This window comes from Gymnogyps californianus, chromosome 11, assembly GCF_018139145.2.
Source record: "Gymnogyps californianus isolate 813 chromosome 11, ASM1813914v2, whole genome shotgun sequence".
Classification (NCBI taxonomy): domain Eukaryota; kingdom Metazoa; phylum Chordata; class Aves; order Accipitriformes; family Cathartidae; genus Gymnogyps; species Gymnogyps californianus.
The window spans coordinates 1,457,786-1,477,844 of record NC_059481.1 but is presented as its reverse complement, the minus strand read 5'-3'; the positions used below and the strand labels follow the sequence as shown (position 1 = coordinate 1,477,844).

At 47.0% G+C, this 20,059-nt stretch overlaps 1 protein-coding gene across 1 annotated transcript in view; it reads right to left on the bottom strand.

Moving 5' to 3' along the window:
• ARIH1 (ariadne RBR E3 ubiquitin protein ligase 1) overlaps nt 1–15,250 on the bottom strand; it is a 63,773-nt gene extending 48,523 nt beyond the window's left edge. Inside the window, exon 1 of the mRNA XM_050902989.1 lies at nt 14,861–15,250. Coding sequence (XP_050758946.1) covers nt 14,861–15,229 — 369 coding nt within the window. The 5' untranslated portion in view covers nt 15,230–15,250. The remainder of the gene's footprint in view (nt 1–14,860) is intronic.
• Nucleotides 15,251–20,059: the final 4,809 nt, after the last annotated feature.

Below are 20,059 nucleotides of genomic sequence, written 5' to 3'. Positions count from 1 at the left end.
TGTCTCAAAAAAGCTTTCCCTGCTTCTTTTTCCTCACTCAAATACATATCGGTACATTAATTTCACTCTTTCACCATAGTCAGCATTGTACATTGCCAGATTCTGGTCCAGAGCCAGATTCACCCATACGGCTGTACCCATTTCACGGGCTTGATGTATCTGTAGGAAACCGGCACTGTTCCTCCCCATCAGGTAGCAAAACTGCTGTCTCTGCTAGCTCCAGCTTCCAGCAGCTCACGCAACGTAAAGAACAGGTCATTTCAACGCTGGCCAATGAACTACTTACTGGTCAGCAGTAGCTGGGACTCCTCCATGGATTTTGCATGCCCTTAAGATAACAGAACTTCACTTTTGCTGCTTTAAGCATGTTCAAAGGCATCACCTGGTCAAAAGGCACTGCACGTGCAGTAAGCCTTAGGAGGATGCTATTAGCGGATCTGTGAAGGTATCAGAAGTTGCACTTTAGTAAGAAATCTGTACTGCACAAGTCTTGCAGCCACACAGAATGGTTTTGAGAATTTCCTTCTTGATGCGCTTTTACAGAATTTCCTTCTTTGATGGCGCTTTTACAGAATTTCCTTCTTTGATGGCACTTTTACAGAAAGTACCTTACAGCACGATATACAACAGCATACTGCATGTCCTTTTCAAAAAGGCCAAACCATCGCTTCATTCCTGAAGATCTGTTATCATGCTTCATTCACGAAGATCTGCTGTAACAGAACAGTATCTGACCAAAAAAATGTCTATTCCACTGAAAAACACCCCTCACATGTGCAAAGTCCTTCCTAGAAGAGTATCCTGTAAGTATTTCGTGATGTCAAAAGACCATTTTTTTTCCCTAGGATAACTTGAAGAAATAATGATACCATGGCGTACTTGAAGTGTGTAGAAGATATCAGGCAAACTCTGAGAGGATGAGAATATTTTTATGACACCCAACATCACAGCAATACTGGGAAGGGTAAATTCCCGATAACTTGTGTTCTTTTTCCATAGACAATTTCCATAGCAGGGCTGTCTGTAGACTCAAACATGTGCCAAGAAAACAACTAATTGATTTTCTGGATTAAGTTTTATAAGTTCTCTGGAAAGGTGTCTCAAATTGTCCTTTTCCTGGTCTCAAAGGTCCTTCCAGATGACGATCAAAGAAAGGGCGTCCTCTCTTTAGAGGGTGCGCAAGCAGAGGATCAGACCCCAAGGATGTTCAAAGTAAATATGTCTCTCAAATACTAGTTAAGTCTGAAATTGTCAGGTGATCTGTCTCCCACCTGCTTTTGTTACTGGATACTAATGGATAACACCTATTCTATCACAGTATGCTCAAACACAAAAGACAAATGAAATGTTCATCACAGAAGAAAGATAATCCAGCCAAATTGTACATCACCTCAAGACAACTGCTGCTGAGTGGATTCCTCAAAATCAGTTGTTTCCAGGATAACTCCTGACTGTGAACAGAGCTTTACCCCAAAGTGCACTGCCAGCACAAACACGTGGTTCTTCTCACCGAACAGTTATTGTGGTGCTTGATTATATAGAATTTTCCTCTTCTGACGAGAATGAGAGCAAAAGGACAGGCTACCTCCTGCAGCAGAAGTCAGAGCTCTCAGGCTCGCAGGTACTTGGGGGGAAATACTTACTACGCAAAAACCTTAAAATAACACGCCTGTGCAGCCTGCGTCCTGAATCCGGACTTCCACTTCAGAACATTGTAATTAACTTTTTCCAACAAATATACAGACAGGGAGAAGACAACGGTAAGGCACAATAACTTCTTCCATGAGCATAATGAAGTAGCACCTGCAAAAAAATCAGTAAGTTAAAGACCTACCATGAAAACTAAACGAAAGCCATCCCAATTAAAAACTTCTCTCATGGCAATGGCCAGGTTAGCTCAAATATGTTTTCATATACAGTCACTGGTAGCATGCAACTGTTAACCCCTTCAGAGACGTGACTGATGAGAAACACAGGCTGAGCTGAAGACTTTTTAGCCAGTGGCACTTTACAAGAGCATTAGAGAATTTTTATGGAGGACAAATCCTTAACATTCTTCCATCTTATCTTTCTCCTCCAGGCCTCAGTTAGGCGAGCATCCAAGCACTAGGTATTTCTCTTCACTTCTCTGTCCCTTATTGCTTCTGATTTTGTCCCTTCCTCAAAGCAGCACCCACTTTTACAAACCATTCCCTCTCCGGCATGCTTCACTCGGACAGAGAGGAAATTTTACCCACTCACCGAAGCAGCAACACACTCTACAGTACTTTAGGAAAGAAAAAAAACCACCTCCCTTGGGCTGACTTCATCTCACCATCACTGCACAAAGGCCCTAAACTTGTTTACTGTCACACATACCCGTTTAAACGCAGCACTTGGGTACACACTGCTGTACAATGTCACAGCAGTCAGTCACCATTCAGCGTAGCTTTAATGCGCATCCCCATTTAGCAATCCAGCTCCACAACTGGATCTCAGTTCTTACCGCCACCTTCTCATTTTCCGACAGCAGACCCTGCCCATGTATCATCTCTGCATCACTCAGCAGAAAGACGGATGTCTTGCCAAATTGCAACGCAATACAAAACAGGAAGAGCTTAACTCTTTTAAGTATTTACTGGCAAAATATGTTTTGTACACACGATGTCACCTTGACAAATGGGCAGTAAATCTACACCAGTGACGCCTCTGCCTTAGTCTACAACTCTCTATCAAGCAAAAAATAAAAAAACTTAGCCATCTTAACACTCTTAAACTATATAGGCCCAGGAAATTATTGCCAATACAGCAGTGTCTTCGGGATGTAATCTTTGCCAACATCTTTACGTTGGCAAAAGCCCCAGAGCAGATGTGGTTATAGCTTATATCACTTCCCTGCACAAAAGGAGCTATACCTGCAAAAGCACTTTTTTCTGCTGGCAGAAGCTGCATCTGCACTAGGAAAATCTGCCAGCATCCTTTTCCCAACAAGCCTCTTCTAGCTCAGATCATTTTTTAATGATGACTTTGCAGTTTATTTACCATACTCTGCTCATTTAGTCTTACTTAGTTTTATAGCCAACAAAACAAAGCCCCAGCAACATCCTATTTTATGAGCCGGGATTTCCGCTACAAGAAGTAATTTTGCCTGTTTACACCCCAAAACTTTTTCCCGCGAGGGCTCCGCAGAAGCCACCTTTGAAGAAAGGATATTCCGGAGGCATGAAGAGTTTAGCAATTCTCTTGTTCGTTCTCGTTCCCATCCTTTAACAAGATATACCTAAAACTGTAAATGCAGTCTCTAACTGCTGCAGGTATTTTTAACCAACTAGCTGAGCTCCCTTGAGTTAAGAGAAAATACTCTGTTAGGATTCAATACAGAAATAACAAAACACAAGTCAGACAGCAGGGAGAATAGGAAACCTCCAACTTTTTCACCATTTTCTCACTTAAGGGCTTTGAAGACTTGCCTCTACACAAACTCGCACTCATTTAATCAGAAGTGTTTCTAAAGCAGTTGAGTTAAACCAGCACGTATGTGCAGACCCTCCAAAGCACCTGGAGCATCTCCCTTTCCGTAGGGAATAGGAAACAAACCTGGATGTGCAATTTTGTATTTGATGGACTGTACACTAGCTGACAAGGATATCTCTTGTTCCTTTCCTGTTAAAATATTACTACCTATCATCAGACACTGGGCTTCTGCAAGAGAAAAAAACCCCACCTCATCAGTCCTGCTTTGTAACTGATGTGAAGGCTAGCAATATGAATAATTACGCTAATGACTGGTGGATAATTAAGTGCACTGAAAAGGCTGGCACCCAGCCTCTTCCAAATCACAGCGCTGCCTGCCTGTGGAGATACCCTGGCAAGCGATAGCAGGACACCAGTCAGGGGAATTATGCCATGGTACATGAGGATGACATAGATCCCAAACATCTCCAAGCACCCTCCCTCCAGATAGTTTCAGTATCAGCCATCTCAGGCATCCCTAAAGACAGCTCCAAGTCTTTACACTCTGTTCCCCTCCTAGAAGCTATCATCCCAGCTAAAAAATAAATATCAGGGAGAGGAAGGTAGTTCCCAAACAGTAACGACACAAAGTAGATGACAGATTCAGAAATTCAGAAAGCCAGCCAAGAAGCAAGCGTTTTACCAGTTTCTCAAGCATCATACCAGTTTCTACACAATCTCTGAACCCATTTCCAGTACCCCAATGCAGAATTCCCAATCGAAAGTAAAGTTCTTACATTTCTAAACTGCAATAGTCCAAGACCTGTATCACATTATACTTGATCTTCGCTGTCATACAGAACTACTTGCATTTACTATCAACTGTCATCATCCAACATAAAATATAGCAGAGTACATTTTCAAGCATTAATTTCAGCTCTCTTAACAATACAAACAAGGAAGTTTCAAACACATCATTTTACCAATAAAGAGAATGGTTATTACAGAACATGCTAATGCATATATAAAATATGTTAAACCAAAGAATACCACCGCAATTTGCTCAGCCTTTCAGTCATCACAGAAGCATTACTCACTACCAAAACAAAGATGTCAGACACATTTGTTCATCGGATCATCCTAGTGCTTCGAAATTGTTACTTCATTTTCCTGTATGCTACTAGGTGGGATTTTTACCCCAAAGACCTTCCACTTCACACAAAACCAAACTTCACATTAACAACATCTATTGGGATCTCTTATTCAGGTGAAGAAGAATGCAGAATGAGAACCCTCATTCTTCACTTTAAGGCAAGGACTTATGGTCAGGGCTTACCAGAGCCTGTCAGAGCTCCCAGAAGAGAAATGAAGCTGCTAACTAAGTGTTGGAGTGTTGTTGTTCTTATCTTTTTAACAGAAGTTGCTGTTCAGTCTAGTTTTAATATACATTGATCAGCAAAGCTCTGTCACTTCTGAGCACCTACTCTGCAGTCTAACCTTGCCAGCCCTTGGGAGGTTTCTCCTTCGGTTACCCCCTCGAGACATGGTGCTTCCACACGTTCTCCCTTCTTCCCAGAAGAGGTCCTTAACTCCTCTTCTTTCCAGACCATTCCTTCCACCTCCCTATTTCTCAGATCCCTGAGCCTGACTGGGATGTAGATTATTAGGAGTTAACTTACTCTTAAGTTATTCTTCCCACACAGGAAAGCTCATTGCAAGGGAGACTGTTTACTCATGTGAATTCTCCTGTTTTCCCCTAATCCCTCTCTGCATGTCTATCTGCCAGACAAAGAAATGCTGATTGCGTTTGTATTCTGTTACACAGAAACACACGCAATCCAAATTTATCAGCTGCAGAAGATATCAAAGTTTTTCAAAACTATCCAAAGCTCTTTCAAAAGTTAAATACGCACCTATAATTATATGTGCACCCAAAACAGGCGACAAAAACATTGTCTTCAGATGTAGATACACATGCATTTCTTTTGCTGACAGTACAGAGTTGAGCAATTCAGCCACCATCACTTCTGGCAAATGGAGCAAAGCCAACTGCTCACAGGGTCAAACAGTGGGCTGACTGATAAGAGTAGAGAGGAGGCATGTTTAATCAGAGTTCATTGATCCCATTCATTATTTGGCCCTGCAAACAGCTGTAACCATGCAGTGAGGGAATGGGAACTGCCTAAGCCAAGAGCAACATACATGTAACCATGCCCCTATTTCAGGTTGCAGGTGCATGTGTCTATACACGCCTGAATCTCAAAAAGCACTGCTTGGGATGAGTTTTAGATACCCCAAGAAACTCAAAGCACCAGAACAGCTTGAGTTTCTCGATGTTTCAAGCGAAGCAGCAATGGGAGCCTACCAACAACAGCCCATACTGCCTTAGCTCAGCAAACCAAAAGAAAAACCTAAAAGGAAGTTACCTGGAGTGAAGTACTTCACTACGCAGTAACTATTTCACCAGCTTCCACATGCACACATCAAAGCAGCACAAAAACAGTAAAAATCAAGTATGTCCTGCCGTGATTTTTATATAATGGCATTGTTCAAACACCAGCTACTTCCTCCGTGGCTCTGAAAAAGTTTTGCTAAAGTAAACAGGTCAAATGCACTTTGCCGGGGTAGTACACTCACATAGCTTACTCAATGCACTGCTTCGGAGGTTGACCTAGCTTACTAATACCAAGGAGGAAGCAGAACCACTTAAATTTTTCATTTCTTTATCTTGGAAGAAAGTCTCTTCATGCTTTCTCCTTAATAGGAGTAGGCAGATATTAAGTTTAAAAAAAAAAAACACCTTTGAACTAACACCCAAAGTAGTCAGTTATTTTGCCAGTTGGCTATTTTCAGGTGCAATTATACAGCTTCTTCTGGTTCTACATTTTTAGTGTGCATTCTCCACTTCAAGAGGACTTTAACTGTGCTCAAGCAGAATCCTTCTGAGCAGCAACTCCTACTCTATCCTGCTTATCCGCTGGAAAACAGAGTTTAGAGTCTGTATCCCTCATCTGGCAAAATAATACACAAAACATTACTCCTTCAAGCACAGACAATTTTTCTGAAGGGCTGTAAAGGCAATAAGCAAACGTCCAAGCTTTTAATTTCCAATGTTGAGGATATCTCCCTCCAGCTCCCAAATTCCTCAAATCACAGAGCAACCAAAGCTTGATCTTCTGTGAATTAACATGCACCTTCCCCACACGAAAAGTCATGTTCATGGTGTCCCAGAACATGGAGGGTGCCTCAGACCAGGAAGTCAGGCAGAGAATCAAGTCATAGGAAAAATCTTTTCTCTTTCACACCTTTACGTTTCAGCCACAAGTACTCTCCCAGACCTCATTTGAGGCAGATGGCCAAGACAGGATCCTTGCACTGCTCATTTAACTGAGGAAGATACAAAAACAAGAATGCTTCAGAAAAGGTTGGGAGGAAGGAACTTATCGTGCCAGCATGAGTAAGCAGGCACCAGCTAGAAACCACCAGTAGCTAAGGAGAAGGCCAAGAAGCCAAGTTTTAGGTAGGTAGTACATAGGCTACCGCCCAGTTACTCCTAGATTATGGCCAAGAAGCACCTGCTTCACAGGGCTCTCAACTGTTCCCCTGTCCCCAGCAGCCGTATTTGGGTCCTCTCCCCAATATATCTGCAGAGGACTACAGCCTTTTGCCGTCACACAGACATGCCAGAGCCTGCCAACAAGGACAAGCACACACCATAACACGGTCATGGAGAAGTAGGGCTCGCCTCTTAAGCTGTCTGGGCTCCACGCTTCTCCAAAGGGATGACACCAAAGGGGTACACATGCCCCTCCTAAGCCAATTCTTTCAGAATTTTTCTTCTTCTTTACTAGGCAGTGGCAATGCCTACCAGCTAGGTGCCCCGCCAGCTCTCAGATGTTGCCCAAAACTGCTGGCAAGATCATTGGCAATGCCAAAACGCACCATGATTGCCAAGACGCTTGCACAAGGCAAGCCAACGTGTCCAGAAGCAGGCAGCTAAGCTACAATGGGAAGAAGCAAGTTTTTTTTTTTAAAGTATTTAAATGGCTTATTAACTTCTTCCTTATTCCAAGTGACTTAGATACTGTTGAAAGTTATCTACATAAGACTTTAGATCTGAAATGATTCCTGACATTTGGCAAAAGTTCTCAGTCTCTAAAAACACGCAAAAGACTTGATGCAGATAGTTGTATTTGAGTGTTACGTACATACAGTGGTTCAAACACTCACCACAGTGAACTACTCTGAATACCAAAAATAATTACTCAGCATTGCTATGCCATGTAAACAAGGGACCTCTTTTGAAAGAGTGTCTGTAGTTATACGGACGTTTCAAACTCTAAAAAGGCACCAACTTATGAAGTACAAACATTACCAAACTAAGTTACATGTGAAACTCAACTACTGGGCAAGCCTCAAATAGCAGTTTTCAAAGCATTCATTTAAACAGTATTTCCACCACGGCTCAAAATCAAAAGCTAAAAGCAAGCTAAGGAATCAAATACAGGCCAGACAAACTCAAGGTTTTCAACATTCCCAACAGCAAACACCTGGGATGGTGAAGATATTTAAATATTATCAGAATTTCCATTATCAAATTAATTTTTTTTTTCCCCTCCAGCTCACGCAGTCAGTCACTTCCTCATCATGCCGGAGCCTCCTGCACCGATATCCTACACAAGCTCGGTAGTCCTCTCAAACACGCAGGCATCTGTATTCTGGGCTGCACTCAAATGCACCATTTGGTATTACAGAGTAGCTACAAACCCTCCATGTGTACTTTACAATCAGTGAGGCTGCAATTTTCTTGCAATCGCTGAAGCTACCGAATGACTTTATAAAATTCAGCAGCATTATATGCTTGTATACACGCAAAAGCCTTCAAACATTCTTTATGGCTGCCAACAATACAGCGTAGCCAGCCACAAACACGAGAAACCATCACTTGCAATATTTTTAGATCCCTCTAACTTCAAAAGTAATAGAAGTCCAGAGGACTGGAAGCGTGACCCTGAACAGGTAAGTTACAGACTGAACTACATGGAAAGGACTTCCAGCCTTCACAGTTACTTCCCACGGAAAGTCACAAGTCTTGTGACAAATTCGGGATTCTTTTCCCAGTTACCAACCGTTCAAAACGGACTTTCCTAAGCGGAGGAATGAGCAGCTACGTTCTCCAGAAAGAAAAGGCTTACAAAAAAAAAGGCTACAAATTATTTCTATATGAAAACCTGGACTCACTATTTTAACACAAGCGCAGCTGGGAGATGAACGATCACTTCCTTAAACTGCTCTGTTACATCTGACACCGAACAGCAGAACCACATTCTTGTTTATCTCATTCATGGAGTAAAGGGGAAGAGAGATTATTTTCAAAATAGAAAATTGAAAACAATTCAACAGGTGCCAAGGACACTTGGGGAAGTGCTGTACAGGGAGCTACTTTTAACTTCTGAGTTAACGGCATCACTTCAAACAAAGGCTGAAGACTTCCAGGTCTCAGTTTTAATCACAAGAAGTGGAGACTGTCAAACTGAAATTCTGTGTGCCATGTTCCTAAATTTAACATTCCTTGCCAAACAGCACTAAGCAAAAAATGTGAAATATTTTTTGAGTAGTCACAGGATGCCCTACGCTTCCATATAACATCACAGGAACACAAAGAGCATCAGAGGTTTGGGTTTTATTTCCTATTATGAACTTTAGCTCCTGCAAGGCTAAAACTTAAGGAGTCAGAGCTTGGGGTAAGCATAAAAGTGTGAGCTATAGTTTCATTTTTAATTATGCTTTAACACCCAGGAATAGCTATTGTTTCACATCAAGGACCACGAACACTGCAGTCTCAATTACGACTTCTCCGTGGCACATCAGTTTCCAATTTATAGCAGAAATAACACTTCTACTTTGCATGGCAAGTATGGTCCTTCTCACTAAAATTAAACCCACAGGGAATAGCAATAACTGTATTTACTATTTGTTTCTTGCTTTTAGAAACAAATGTTTAAAAGTAGCTAAAAAACAAAGAGTGTTTTCAGTTTCACTTTGAAAACATCCCCAATACATGCCAGTCCCCATTTGCATCCACAAGGCCCCTGAGAGAAGGTTGCCTTGTTGTGATTTTTGCAAAGTTATGTTGAAACAGAAGAAACCAGCATCAATTTTTTTTTTTTTTTTTACTCATGGCCAGCCATGAGATTTACATTTGACCTAACAGAAATCTAAAGCACTAAGCAAATGGGTCATTTAAGTACAAAGTTTAAATTACTCTGGAGACTTAACAGATAAAACAAGACTTTTCTACCTGGTAACGCTGAAATTTAAAATAATTCTAAAAAAAAATTCTATTATATTCAGAATTACATGTCTTGGCAGCCAGGGAACAGATACCATGTCATTTCCAAAAGCTTTGCAGTGATCGCTTATACCAGATTTCAGGAATGCTTTGTCACAATGAAGTTTACTCCGTTCCTTGGAAATATTAAATGCATTCCTACTATAATGAAACACCTTATAAACACCACATGACAGAAACATGGAGTTTAACAAAGCATTTCCTTCCAGCACCATAACATTTAGGGCCCCAACAACAATTTTATTATCAAAAAACTAACCACACAATAAGAGAAGTTAGAGGCTTGCAAATTCACCTTGTGCAGGCAGCGCAAGCAGACCCAAATGCAAGAACCATCAGCCTGAAGTGCTTCCGCCCACAGACTCCTACCTAATGCTTGTCAAGCAACTTCAAGTACTCCGAGTTTCCAAGATGTCATCTCTAACATTAAATACAGTTTTAAGCACGACCCTGTACGACAGCAGCAATTCCTGTTGCTCGCTGGCAAGTCATTCCTATTTTGGACAACATATTTGGAACGTATCGCCCATAGCACTGAATAACACCAGCACCGGGGAAATTTCCTGAGTTACAACTGGAAATCAGTACATTTTGTCCAAGCAACTAAAGCCACTGTTTACTAAGACCCCTTTTGCCAAGCGACAATGGGTTCGCGCTTGCCGTAACAGAGCTCTATTTAATCGCAGGGCTGCAGCATTCTCGGGGATATCTGCACCGCCTCAACTCTGCCAGCCTCTCGAAAAAGCCGCTCCTCAAGACATTTAACAAACACAGCTTTGTAACTTAGGAGTGGCCTGGGGTTTTGGCTTGTTTTAACGGCAAAGCTTTTATCCAGTAAGGGCCTGACCTTACTGCCAAAGAAGTCATCCAGCTTCATCATGTAAATGAGAAACCAGTATCTGTTACAAACGCTCTGATGTCACACGTTACCTGTTCTGCTCTGAAGAACCTTATTTTAAAGGCTATAGTAAAAGGAAAAGGTATTTTTGAGCTAGACCAACTTTTGCTGGATCCAGCGATGCCACCTCCTTCCAGAGAAAGCCCAGGTTTGAAACTCGACATGCTCACAACCGCGCGGCAGGTCAGGCACAACACCCAGCCGCGTCCAGGATCCTGCTCCCTGCTGTGGGGTGGGGAAGAAAAAAAGAAGAGGCTCAACTCCCTTTTCTGTGCTTTGTTTTAAACATCAGCCACCTCAGAGCTTCATCCCAGTATTTTCAACACCTCGCCATTACAAAGTCCAGAAAGAATGAACATGGTCAGTGACATCACAATGATGTCATTGGAATGCTCCAGAAAAAAAGTGACCAAAAAGGGGAAATGAACCCAACTCAAATACTGAAATCGCACAAGCTCGCAACAAGGCACGGAGAACACTGGGCCAAGCAAGACTACAGAGACACAGATCATCATGTGCTCTATTCAGAGTAGAAATAAACATGCTATTCTAAACATTTTTCAAGTTTATTTTCAGAAAATCTAGAGCAAAGATGGAAACGGCCATCCCATATAAAAAAAGATGTTAATGGTGGCAGCAAATCATTTGGACTAAAGCTCAGAGAGGAAGAATATGGGGAAGACGTTCAACTGTGGGAAAACGCCTTTGAGAGGAGAAAGCCTTTTGTTCAACACCACCTCTATGTCTAGGTTTTTACAGTTGTTCGGTAAGTTATTCTGCCAGCAGCTGGAAAGCCACCAGAAATCCGCCCGTTTACTTTGACAACTAAAATTCAAAATAACATGTCAAATGACTCTCTACTCCGCAAAATCATAGTGATATAATGGAAGTGATACTCTGCTCTGAGGTGGGGTTTAAAAGTCTCAGCCAATCGAGAGCACAAGGTTAAGGGGCTTATTCATACCCCTATTTTTGCATTCGGAGAAGAAGGGGAATTCTTGTTGCGCGACACATGGAGTCAAATCAGATTATAAGCATAAACGCCAAATACTGTGCAAAAATCATCATTAAACACCTGAAACCCCACTTATGCTCAGACAAGAAAGAGCAAATGCAAAATATTCTGAATATCTGAGTCATTCTGAAGCCTCCCTAGTTCACTGCAAGCTCAGTGGTCTTAGAAGGCCAAGCAATAAAAAAAGGTAACAGCTCGGCACCGAGCGGCCGTCTTCAAGAGCCCATTACACACTACAGTGTGAATTACAGCCTATGTAACCAGTAAGTTTACCACAAGTCAGCTACTACTTCTGCAAAGTCTTCATCAGATCAAATCCCTGTCCCGAGAAGTTCATGTTTTTCTTATACAGCTTGTATTTGGAAATGACTAAATAGATGGGAGAATAAATTTAATTTAGTCCCTTCAACTAGTCGTACTATCAGCTAATACACTGTTCAAATACAGTGTTTTAATACGGACTAAGGCCGTTTAGTACAGAGAGTTATACCTACCATGGCTCAGATATCCCCTTGCAGATACTTCATGGCTCACTGATACCTTTTCCTTTCACTGCAGCTGCAAAGATGATCAACTGAAAAACAAAATCCTATTTATACCTTACCCCTGATCAGAAGAAATCAGTACCTTCACTGATTAGAGGGCACAAAACCTACAGCTGAAGTTTTCAGGTATGGGGCTCCTCTGCATTACATCCTCGCCTGAACAAGTAAGTTCCCAAGCACTACAAAACATAACCACAATCATCATCACTTGATACCAAGAACCCAACCTAGATACACAGAGACCAAAGTCATCCAGTCCTCAACTGGAACAAGTGAATCACAGCACTGCAACCGAGGATCCGCAGCAGGATCCTGAGCCAATGTGACTCCAGAAAAGGTTTACTGAACCAGAAAAGCAGCAGCAGCAATCCTGGTTGGGCGCCAAAAGCAAGGAAATAAACAGAACAGAGCCCTGGAAGATTTCACCACCAGCAACAGAAGCTAGGATGAGCAAATACTGAAGCATCAACTGAATTCAGTTCACTTACCTCTGAACAGACTAGAAATCTAACGGCAGTAAGCTGGCATTTAAAAGCCATTCAGAGCAACTGAATGTTTTTCTACCCTCTTCTGATACATTCCAGGGCTTAAACCAATTTTAGGTCCTGAGTTTACCCATGACATTCTAAACATACTGTCTTTCTGCACTCTGCTCTGTTAAACCAGGAGCAACTACTGCAAACCTAACACAAATAACTGAAGCATAAGCAGCAGCCACGGTGGTTCTGTGTAGGCGGTTTGCAAGGCTTCTGCAGAGCCCAACGCAGCCAAGTCCATCGCAGGGTCAGGCCTCCCACCGCCACCCCGGGTACAGGAGCAGAAGAAGGGTCTCTTTACCTACATTGACTTCTCTCAACTAGTTCTGCAACTCAGAGGTCAAGCACACAAGTCATACAGCTCAAGGGCAGTATAAGAGGGGTAAAAAAAACCCACAGACCAGAAACCAGGACCTTGTCTAAGAAATCAGTTCATGAAGAACACGTAGGTGAGTCCACCATGCCGGCCGGGTCTGGAAAATGGATGAGCAGGAATACTCACTACTCCTCTCTGGCAGGAACTTTTCCGCCACTTTGCTTATGTGAAGCTAGGACAAATGGTAGGATCTGTTCAATACAATCAGTATGGGTCATGATTTTCACAGTCTTAGTCATTAAATACAGACTCACCATTTTAATCGTTATTTCAAAGAGTAAAAACTTTAAGTTACCAATTGTTTGTATGTCTACTTGCCATTTGTTTCCCTCCCTATATTAGGATCAATAACTGGTAGCAAAGAAACATCCATACTTAACCATGAGATCCTCTTCAACTGCAGGGTAATCAGCTAATCTAGACAGACTCTTTATTCAGCTTTACATGTACAGTACTATTATTAAAGTTATAAATTTTAATTTGACTTAAGAAATGCCATTTACTAATTTAGTACGCAAATACTTTTACAGTTGCTTGCATCAAGCTCCATATAAACTACAGTGGATTTATAGCACATAAAGCAACATGTTAAAGCTGCTATTATAGCCACTGTAGAGCACACAATAGTTGGGCAAAAGCATTCACTGAAGCATCTCGTATTTAAACGGATTTACCAACACTGGAAGTACATACAACTAGCAAAACAACTGCTTTCTGGGCACTGTATCCTTCAGTATTTAATATCCATAGATTTCACTTTCTCACACTATTCCTATTTGCACATTGGAAAAGGAGAAGCACTTTCTGTTTACTCACTCTAACTCTGAATAATATCGAGTAAACGGGAACAAAAGAAAACACACACACTCTGGTCACCTGTAGAAAAAGCATCAGAAACTTTATGGTGAGCTGGAGCAAAACCTTGCCATAAACATTTAGAAAGGGATGCCAGATACCTTCAGTGGCTTGAATTTTTTTCCAAAAACTCAAGAGCCAACAGATAAGACTTAGATACTTTCATCTGAAGACAGTAAATGTTATTTTGAACTCGATTTCAAGTTTAAAGCAGTGTGCTTAAAAACTGGGGGTAAAAAAGTTATCGTTTTGAAGCGATTGCTCGTACCCCTCCTGGTCTATGCTGGAAATAAACACGACAAGGTTCAACCCCACGAGCAGGAGCGCATTTGTATGTGGCAGGGGGGAAGGGAAGGCAAAAGGCAACAAAACCAGAGCGGTGCCTGGCTGCCTCTCCTCAAATTCCAGAGCTTGCCATCGACTCACCGGCTTACCGAAAGAACTGTAGGAGCTAAAATCCGCCCCAGCCAGCGTGAAGGCAGAGGGGGAGAAAGGCAAAATACAGACTACAGCCCACCGGCTGGAAACCACACAAAGAAAAAGGAGCCCTTTTAAAGCCAAGGGCCTCGTTCCCGACGCTTCCACGGCAGGAAGCGAGCTCCTGGCCTGCCCCGAGGGGCCTCCCCGGGAGAAGGGGGTGCCGAGGAGCTCCCCCACCGGGGGGGTACCGAGGAGCCCCCCTCTCCCCCCGGGAGGAGCCAGGGGCTCCCTCGGAGTGTGTGGGGGGCGATCTGGGCCGCGGGAGGGCCGGGCCCGGCGCCCCTCAGGCGAGGCCCGTTGGCGGTGCGGCCCGCCCCGCCTCGCCTCCCTCCCGGTCCCCCCACCGCGGTCCCGCTCCCGGGGGGTCGCACCTGGATGACCTCGTTGACCTCCCGGATGCACTCCACCATGTGCTGCAGGATCTGCTCGGCCGTCAGCACCTCGTAGCGATAATCCTCCTCCTGCTCGGGGCCGCCGCCGCCGCCGGGGCCCGGCCCGCCGCCCAGGCCGCCTCCACCACCACCACCGCCGGGGCCCAGCCCTCCCGTTTCACCGCCTAACAGCCCGTCGCGCTCTCCACCGACGCGCAGCCCGGGCTCCACCAGCTCCACCTCGCCCAGGTCCAGGTTATCGTCGGGCTCGTCCTCCTCCTCGTCCTCCTCGTCCTCCTCCGCGCCGCTGTCCTCGCTGCACTCCTCGTCCTCGTCGAACTCGTAGTTGTAACCCTCGTCCGAGTCCATGGCGAGGCGGTGAAGAAACGGCGGCGGCTCCCGCGGCCCCCCCCACCCCGCCGGCCTGGCTGGCGCCCGCCGCCGCCCCCCCCACCTCCGGCGCTGGCCCCGGCCCCGCCGCGCCTCAGCCACCGCCAACAAAGGGACGCGGCCGACCCGCTCCGTCACCGCGCGCCGCGCACGCACGGCACGTCACGCGGCGGCGCGTGACGCGCCGCGCCGCGCCTGCGCGGCGGCCGCCATCTCCCCTTCGCCGCGCCGGGAGCCATCTTGAGTGCGCGCCACACCCCCCTACGCACACCCACCACCACCCCCCGCCCTCCCCCGGCGCCATCTTGAGTGCGGCGCGGCGCCATCTTGAGTGCGGCGGGTGGAGCGGGGTGGGGGCCGGTTTACCGGCTTCCCCGTTACCCACCCGGGTCTGGGCGCCGCGGGGTGGCGGGGACGTGTGGTGGAGGTGGGGGCGCGGAGCCGTCCTGAGATGTCCTGTCAGCCGAGCGCGGAGGGAAGGCCCTCAGCACCGCCATTACGTAAAGAGTGGTGCAGCGCCTGTGGGGAGCGACTTGTGAGGGAAATATGAGGGAAATGTGAGGGAAAATAGGTTGTTCTGCTTCAAAATCAGAATGAAATTGCACTGAGACCCTCCAAGCAAAAGTTCATGTGAAACCGTGGGATAAATGTGTGACTGCCGTCCCTGGAGGGGACCCCAGCTGTGCCGGGTGGCATCTCCATACTCCAGCTCTGCCTTCTGGTCAGCGGAGATAATAATACCCAGTTTTTCACAGTGGTGCCGGGCTTGATTCCCTTTGTTATCTGTTAATTTGGCATTTTGCAGGGGGGAAGAATACACACGAGTGGCTTCATTGCTGGACCACGGACAGACCTTTTTCCCTCCTGCAGATGGCTGCAGCCAAGCCTGGTGTCGGTGAGCGCTCCGGGCAGGTCAGGGACGTGGGGCCAGCCGCCGTTCCCAGGTGGCCTCGTCCCTGCCGGGGCCTCTCGCTCGGACACCAAGCCACCAGCGAAGGGCAGGGCGGACGTTGGGGTGCTGCAGGGGCTGAGCACCCTTCGCCTCAGCTTTCCCTGCCATCGTGGCAGCATGGCCGGGGCAGCTCTGCTTCCAGTATCAGCCATGCTTGGCCTGGTACGGGGGAGGCAAGCCAGGCTTATTGTTTGCAGCCATTTGGGGAGCGCAAGGGACTCTGGTTGGCTTGGAAACAAGGCTGCAGCCTGGCCCAGAGGAGAGCCAGCTGCTACCAAACCCTCTGCTGCTATTCACCGCAGATGCGAGAAGCCGGCGCAGCCCTGGGAGGGCTCCAGGGCCACCTTCTCTACGCCACGGCTCTAATCCTCCACTTCCTCGCACCCCGGGGGAATCGTTTCTTCCCCTGGTGAAGTGGGGCCGTTCTGATGTGGTGACATTATTCACCTGCTCCACCCGGATGAAGATGCCCCCACGCCCGGAGGGCGGGGGAGACTCAGCCTGGCGGTATGCGGCGTAGGTGTGACGAGTTTCGTCAGCTCTTTGGGGCAGGAGTCACCGCGGCGCTTTGTGTTCGGGCAGCACCCGGCGCAGCGGGATCCTGCTTCCTGCTCCTGCTTCAATACAAATACCTTGTGAAACAGGCAGAGAATTAGAAGCCGCCTCCAAAAGGGCGTTTATTTTCTGCTGGAGCACAGAAAGCGTAATGATGGCCACAGCGACAGGGGTTTAAGCTCAGGGTGACGCAGGCAGGTGTCTTTGGGGATCCAAGCAGATTAAGTGTCCGATGTCCTGAGTAGATGCCTCTAGAAGCCTCACTGGGTACCAGTCTGCATCTTCCGACACACAAGCAGCTCCGAAAATCAGCTCCGGGTGTTTCGTAGCATTACAGCTGCTTCCAGCGAGCTCACTACAGTCGCAACTGCCCACTGTCATCCCCAAACAGTCGTCGCGCAAAGCCATCCTCGTCGCGCAGCTGGGGATAGCCTGCGGTCCCCGAGCTCTGCTCTGCCCGGGTCAGGAGGGGCGCAGGGGGGTGTGGGCCGGCCACGCAGGTTGCCTCGTGCCAAGCTACCTAGTAAATAAAGCCAGTTCCCTAATTACCCTACTTATTTGGAATGGCAAAGGCCCGGGCATTAATCATCCTGCCCTACATAAATATAAATAGCCCCGGCTTTGTTCAGCTCCGGACTTAGCAGCTGGACATTTGCCAGGCTGGTCCCACCTCACACGTCAAGCCTCGGGGGCTCAGCTGGTCACCCCAGGTCTTCGCCCTACGCTTTGTCCCCGAAGGGGACTGTGTGTCACCACCTGGGACTCTGTGCTAGCACTGTCCTGCCCAGCTGGTGACACGTCCAGCTCCTCGCCCACAAGCGAGCAGGCATGAGCCGGCGTGGAGCAGCACATCTGCCCATCAGGCCCCAAGGAGCCAAGAAAGGTATCGACCAGACAGCGGGGTTTGGCTTTATCGGAGCTTTGCAGCTTCCCAGAGCCTGCGCTTGGACGCAAAACTGGGTCCAACCCTTCGCCGAGGTGACCTTCCCCTCCGGGACGGGGTTATCAGTGTGTTTGGTAACCAGTTTTTTCCCCGCGGCTCCCCGGGAGCACCCCGCCGGCCCCGGGCTGGCTGTGGCGGTGCCGGGGCACGGGCAGGGACCGGCCACCCCCCCGGGTGCCCCCCGGCATCCCCGCCGCCGGTATCCGAGCGCCTCCTCGCTGCCCTCTCCTGGCCCCTGCCGAGGCTGCAGAGCTCCCGAGCCCGGCGCCTCGGCGCAAAGCCCTGCGAGATGAGCTATTAGACACCGAGCTAAAGCCATCGCCTCGCACAGCCCTTCAAAACCCAAGGGGAAGAGCCATCCTTCAGCAGCACAGAGCACAGCCATTTAGAAACACATTTAAACCTCCTTGGGCACCCGACTGTTTCCCTTTCTCGTATAATCCCAGTAATAAACATATATAAACAGTGATGGGATCTTCCCCGTGCCATCTTGCAGACACAGAAAGGTGGTTCTCCTCCTACGGTCCCGGCCTTACCTTTTCCCGCGCAAGACAGGGATCAGCACTTTGCTGCCAGTTATTCCTCACTTAAAACACTAATACTTCTCAAAAATACTCTTTGGTATGAAATTTTAGCCATGCCTTTTGCAAAAGGTCTTCCTTTCATTACGAAGTTTCTGACCCAACGGTCACGTATGGAGCCCTGGGCACCCACCAGCTCCTTCTAGATGGTTGGCAAAAGGTACCCGAGAAAAGCAGGGCTGCTGCCTTCAGCTCATCCCGAGGGGATCGGTGCTGCCACTGGGGATTTTAGGACTCCAGCTACTGAGGAAAGCTGAAAACTGCTCTTCTACCCACTCTGAAAAATGATTTAATCTCCATAGGCACCTGGCGCTTTTTCATTTTATTCTTGCAAGAGTTTAATTACCCAAGTGATTATAGTAACTGTTAACGCTGAAGCTGACAAGAATAAAATATTGCATTGCAATCACCTTGCTCCGTGAAGTTAAGCTTCGGGATTTACGGGAGCAGGGCCTCTGTGCACAAGGAGTTTGTCACCGCGCATCCACAGGCTCTGACTGATTCCAGCTCAGCCCCACAGCCGTGATTGAGAGCAGCCAGGGACGGCAGCCACAAATACTCAGCCTCCGCAATAACTCGCAGCATCTCCCCGTGACAAGCCCTGTTTCACGATACCAAAATGCTGCGAAAGTTCCGGTGTCCCACACCACAACTGCCCCTGGGCTCCTGCCCTGGGAGGTTCACCCACGGATTTGTGGTGAACCTCCCATCTCACCCAGCCTCCCTCCTGCTCCACCGCTCCTTGAGCCAGGCGGGATCTCCGGAAAAAGCCCTTCTCCTCCGTCACCGGAGACACAGGGAGCTCCTGCACTGGGAGAAAGGAAATCCAGGAGATTTCTCAATGCCTTGGGTTTGATTTTGGGTGCCTGCGCACCCATTAACAACCTCAACCGCGAGTGTGGGCTGAGATGCCCCTTGGATCACCACCGTTTGCTCAGCCACCCCAAAGCTGTGCGAGCTGGAGATAATTCAGAGAAAAAAAGGCTTTGCAAATAATACCAATAGTGCAAATACCACCAGGCTGAGCTTGAGTCAGGAGCCTAAATCCTTCAGACTGATTAACACATCTCACCTCAAGCTTTTTGCCTTAAACTCCACTGTTAAGTTCATAATTGTTGAAATACTTCTCCTCGCTGAGACCCGCTCCTGCCTGCTTGCTCTGAATCTCCCAGGCCTCACTCCCCTTACATGTGCTCTCCCATCTGAAGAGGTCCCTTCTGCTCAACTCCATCTGTGCTGAGAAATTCATTTACCACGTGCATCTGCTAAACCGTTCGATGGCAGCACCTAGCGTGACACGTGGTGGTCAAGGTGGAAATGTAGAGATATGAAAACGAGTCATCCTGTGCTTTGAAAAGTGCCGGGATATGCGCTTGTGGCTCTGAAAGCAGCCTGCTGTACACCCGCCTGCTTCGGGCCCCGAAAGCATGGATGTTCCTCATGGGCTGAGCTGTTAGAGGAGGATCTGGCTGGTGAAAATACCCTGGATGTGGATTTAGGGTCATCTCTTGTTTAGGATCTTCTTTGTGCACATGCTAAAGCTCCAACAATCATCTCTCCTGGCTCCTGCTGGGTGTTTAAATGCGAGAACCCCTCTGCTCGATGAAATGGGTGCTGGTACCTCAGCCTCTCCAGCTCACAGTCTGCAGCATTGGGGCTCGGAGGGACACTGCTTCCCCCTGTCACCCCTCGGGGACAGGTACCTCTGGCAGAGCGGGAGAGGCTGGGAGACTCACCCGTTCTCCTACGACACCCAGTTTGGTTTTGATAGAAAGCCC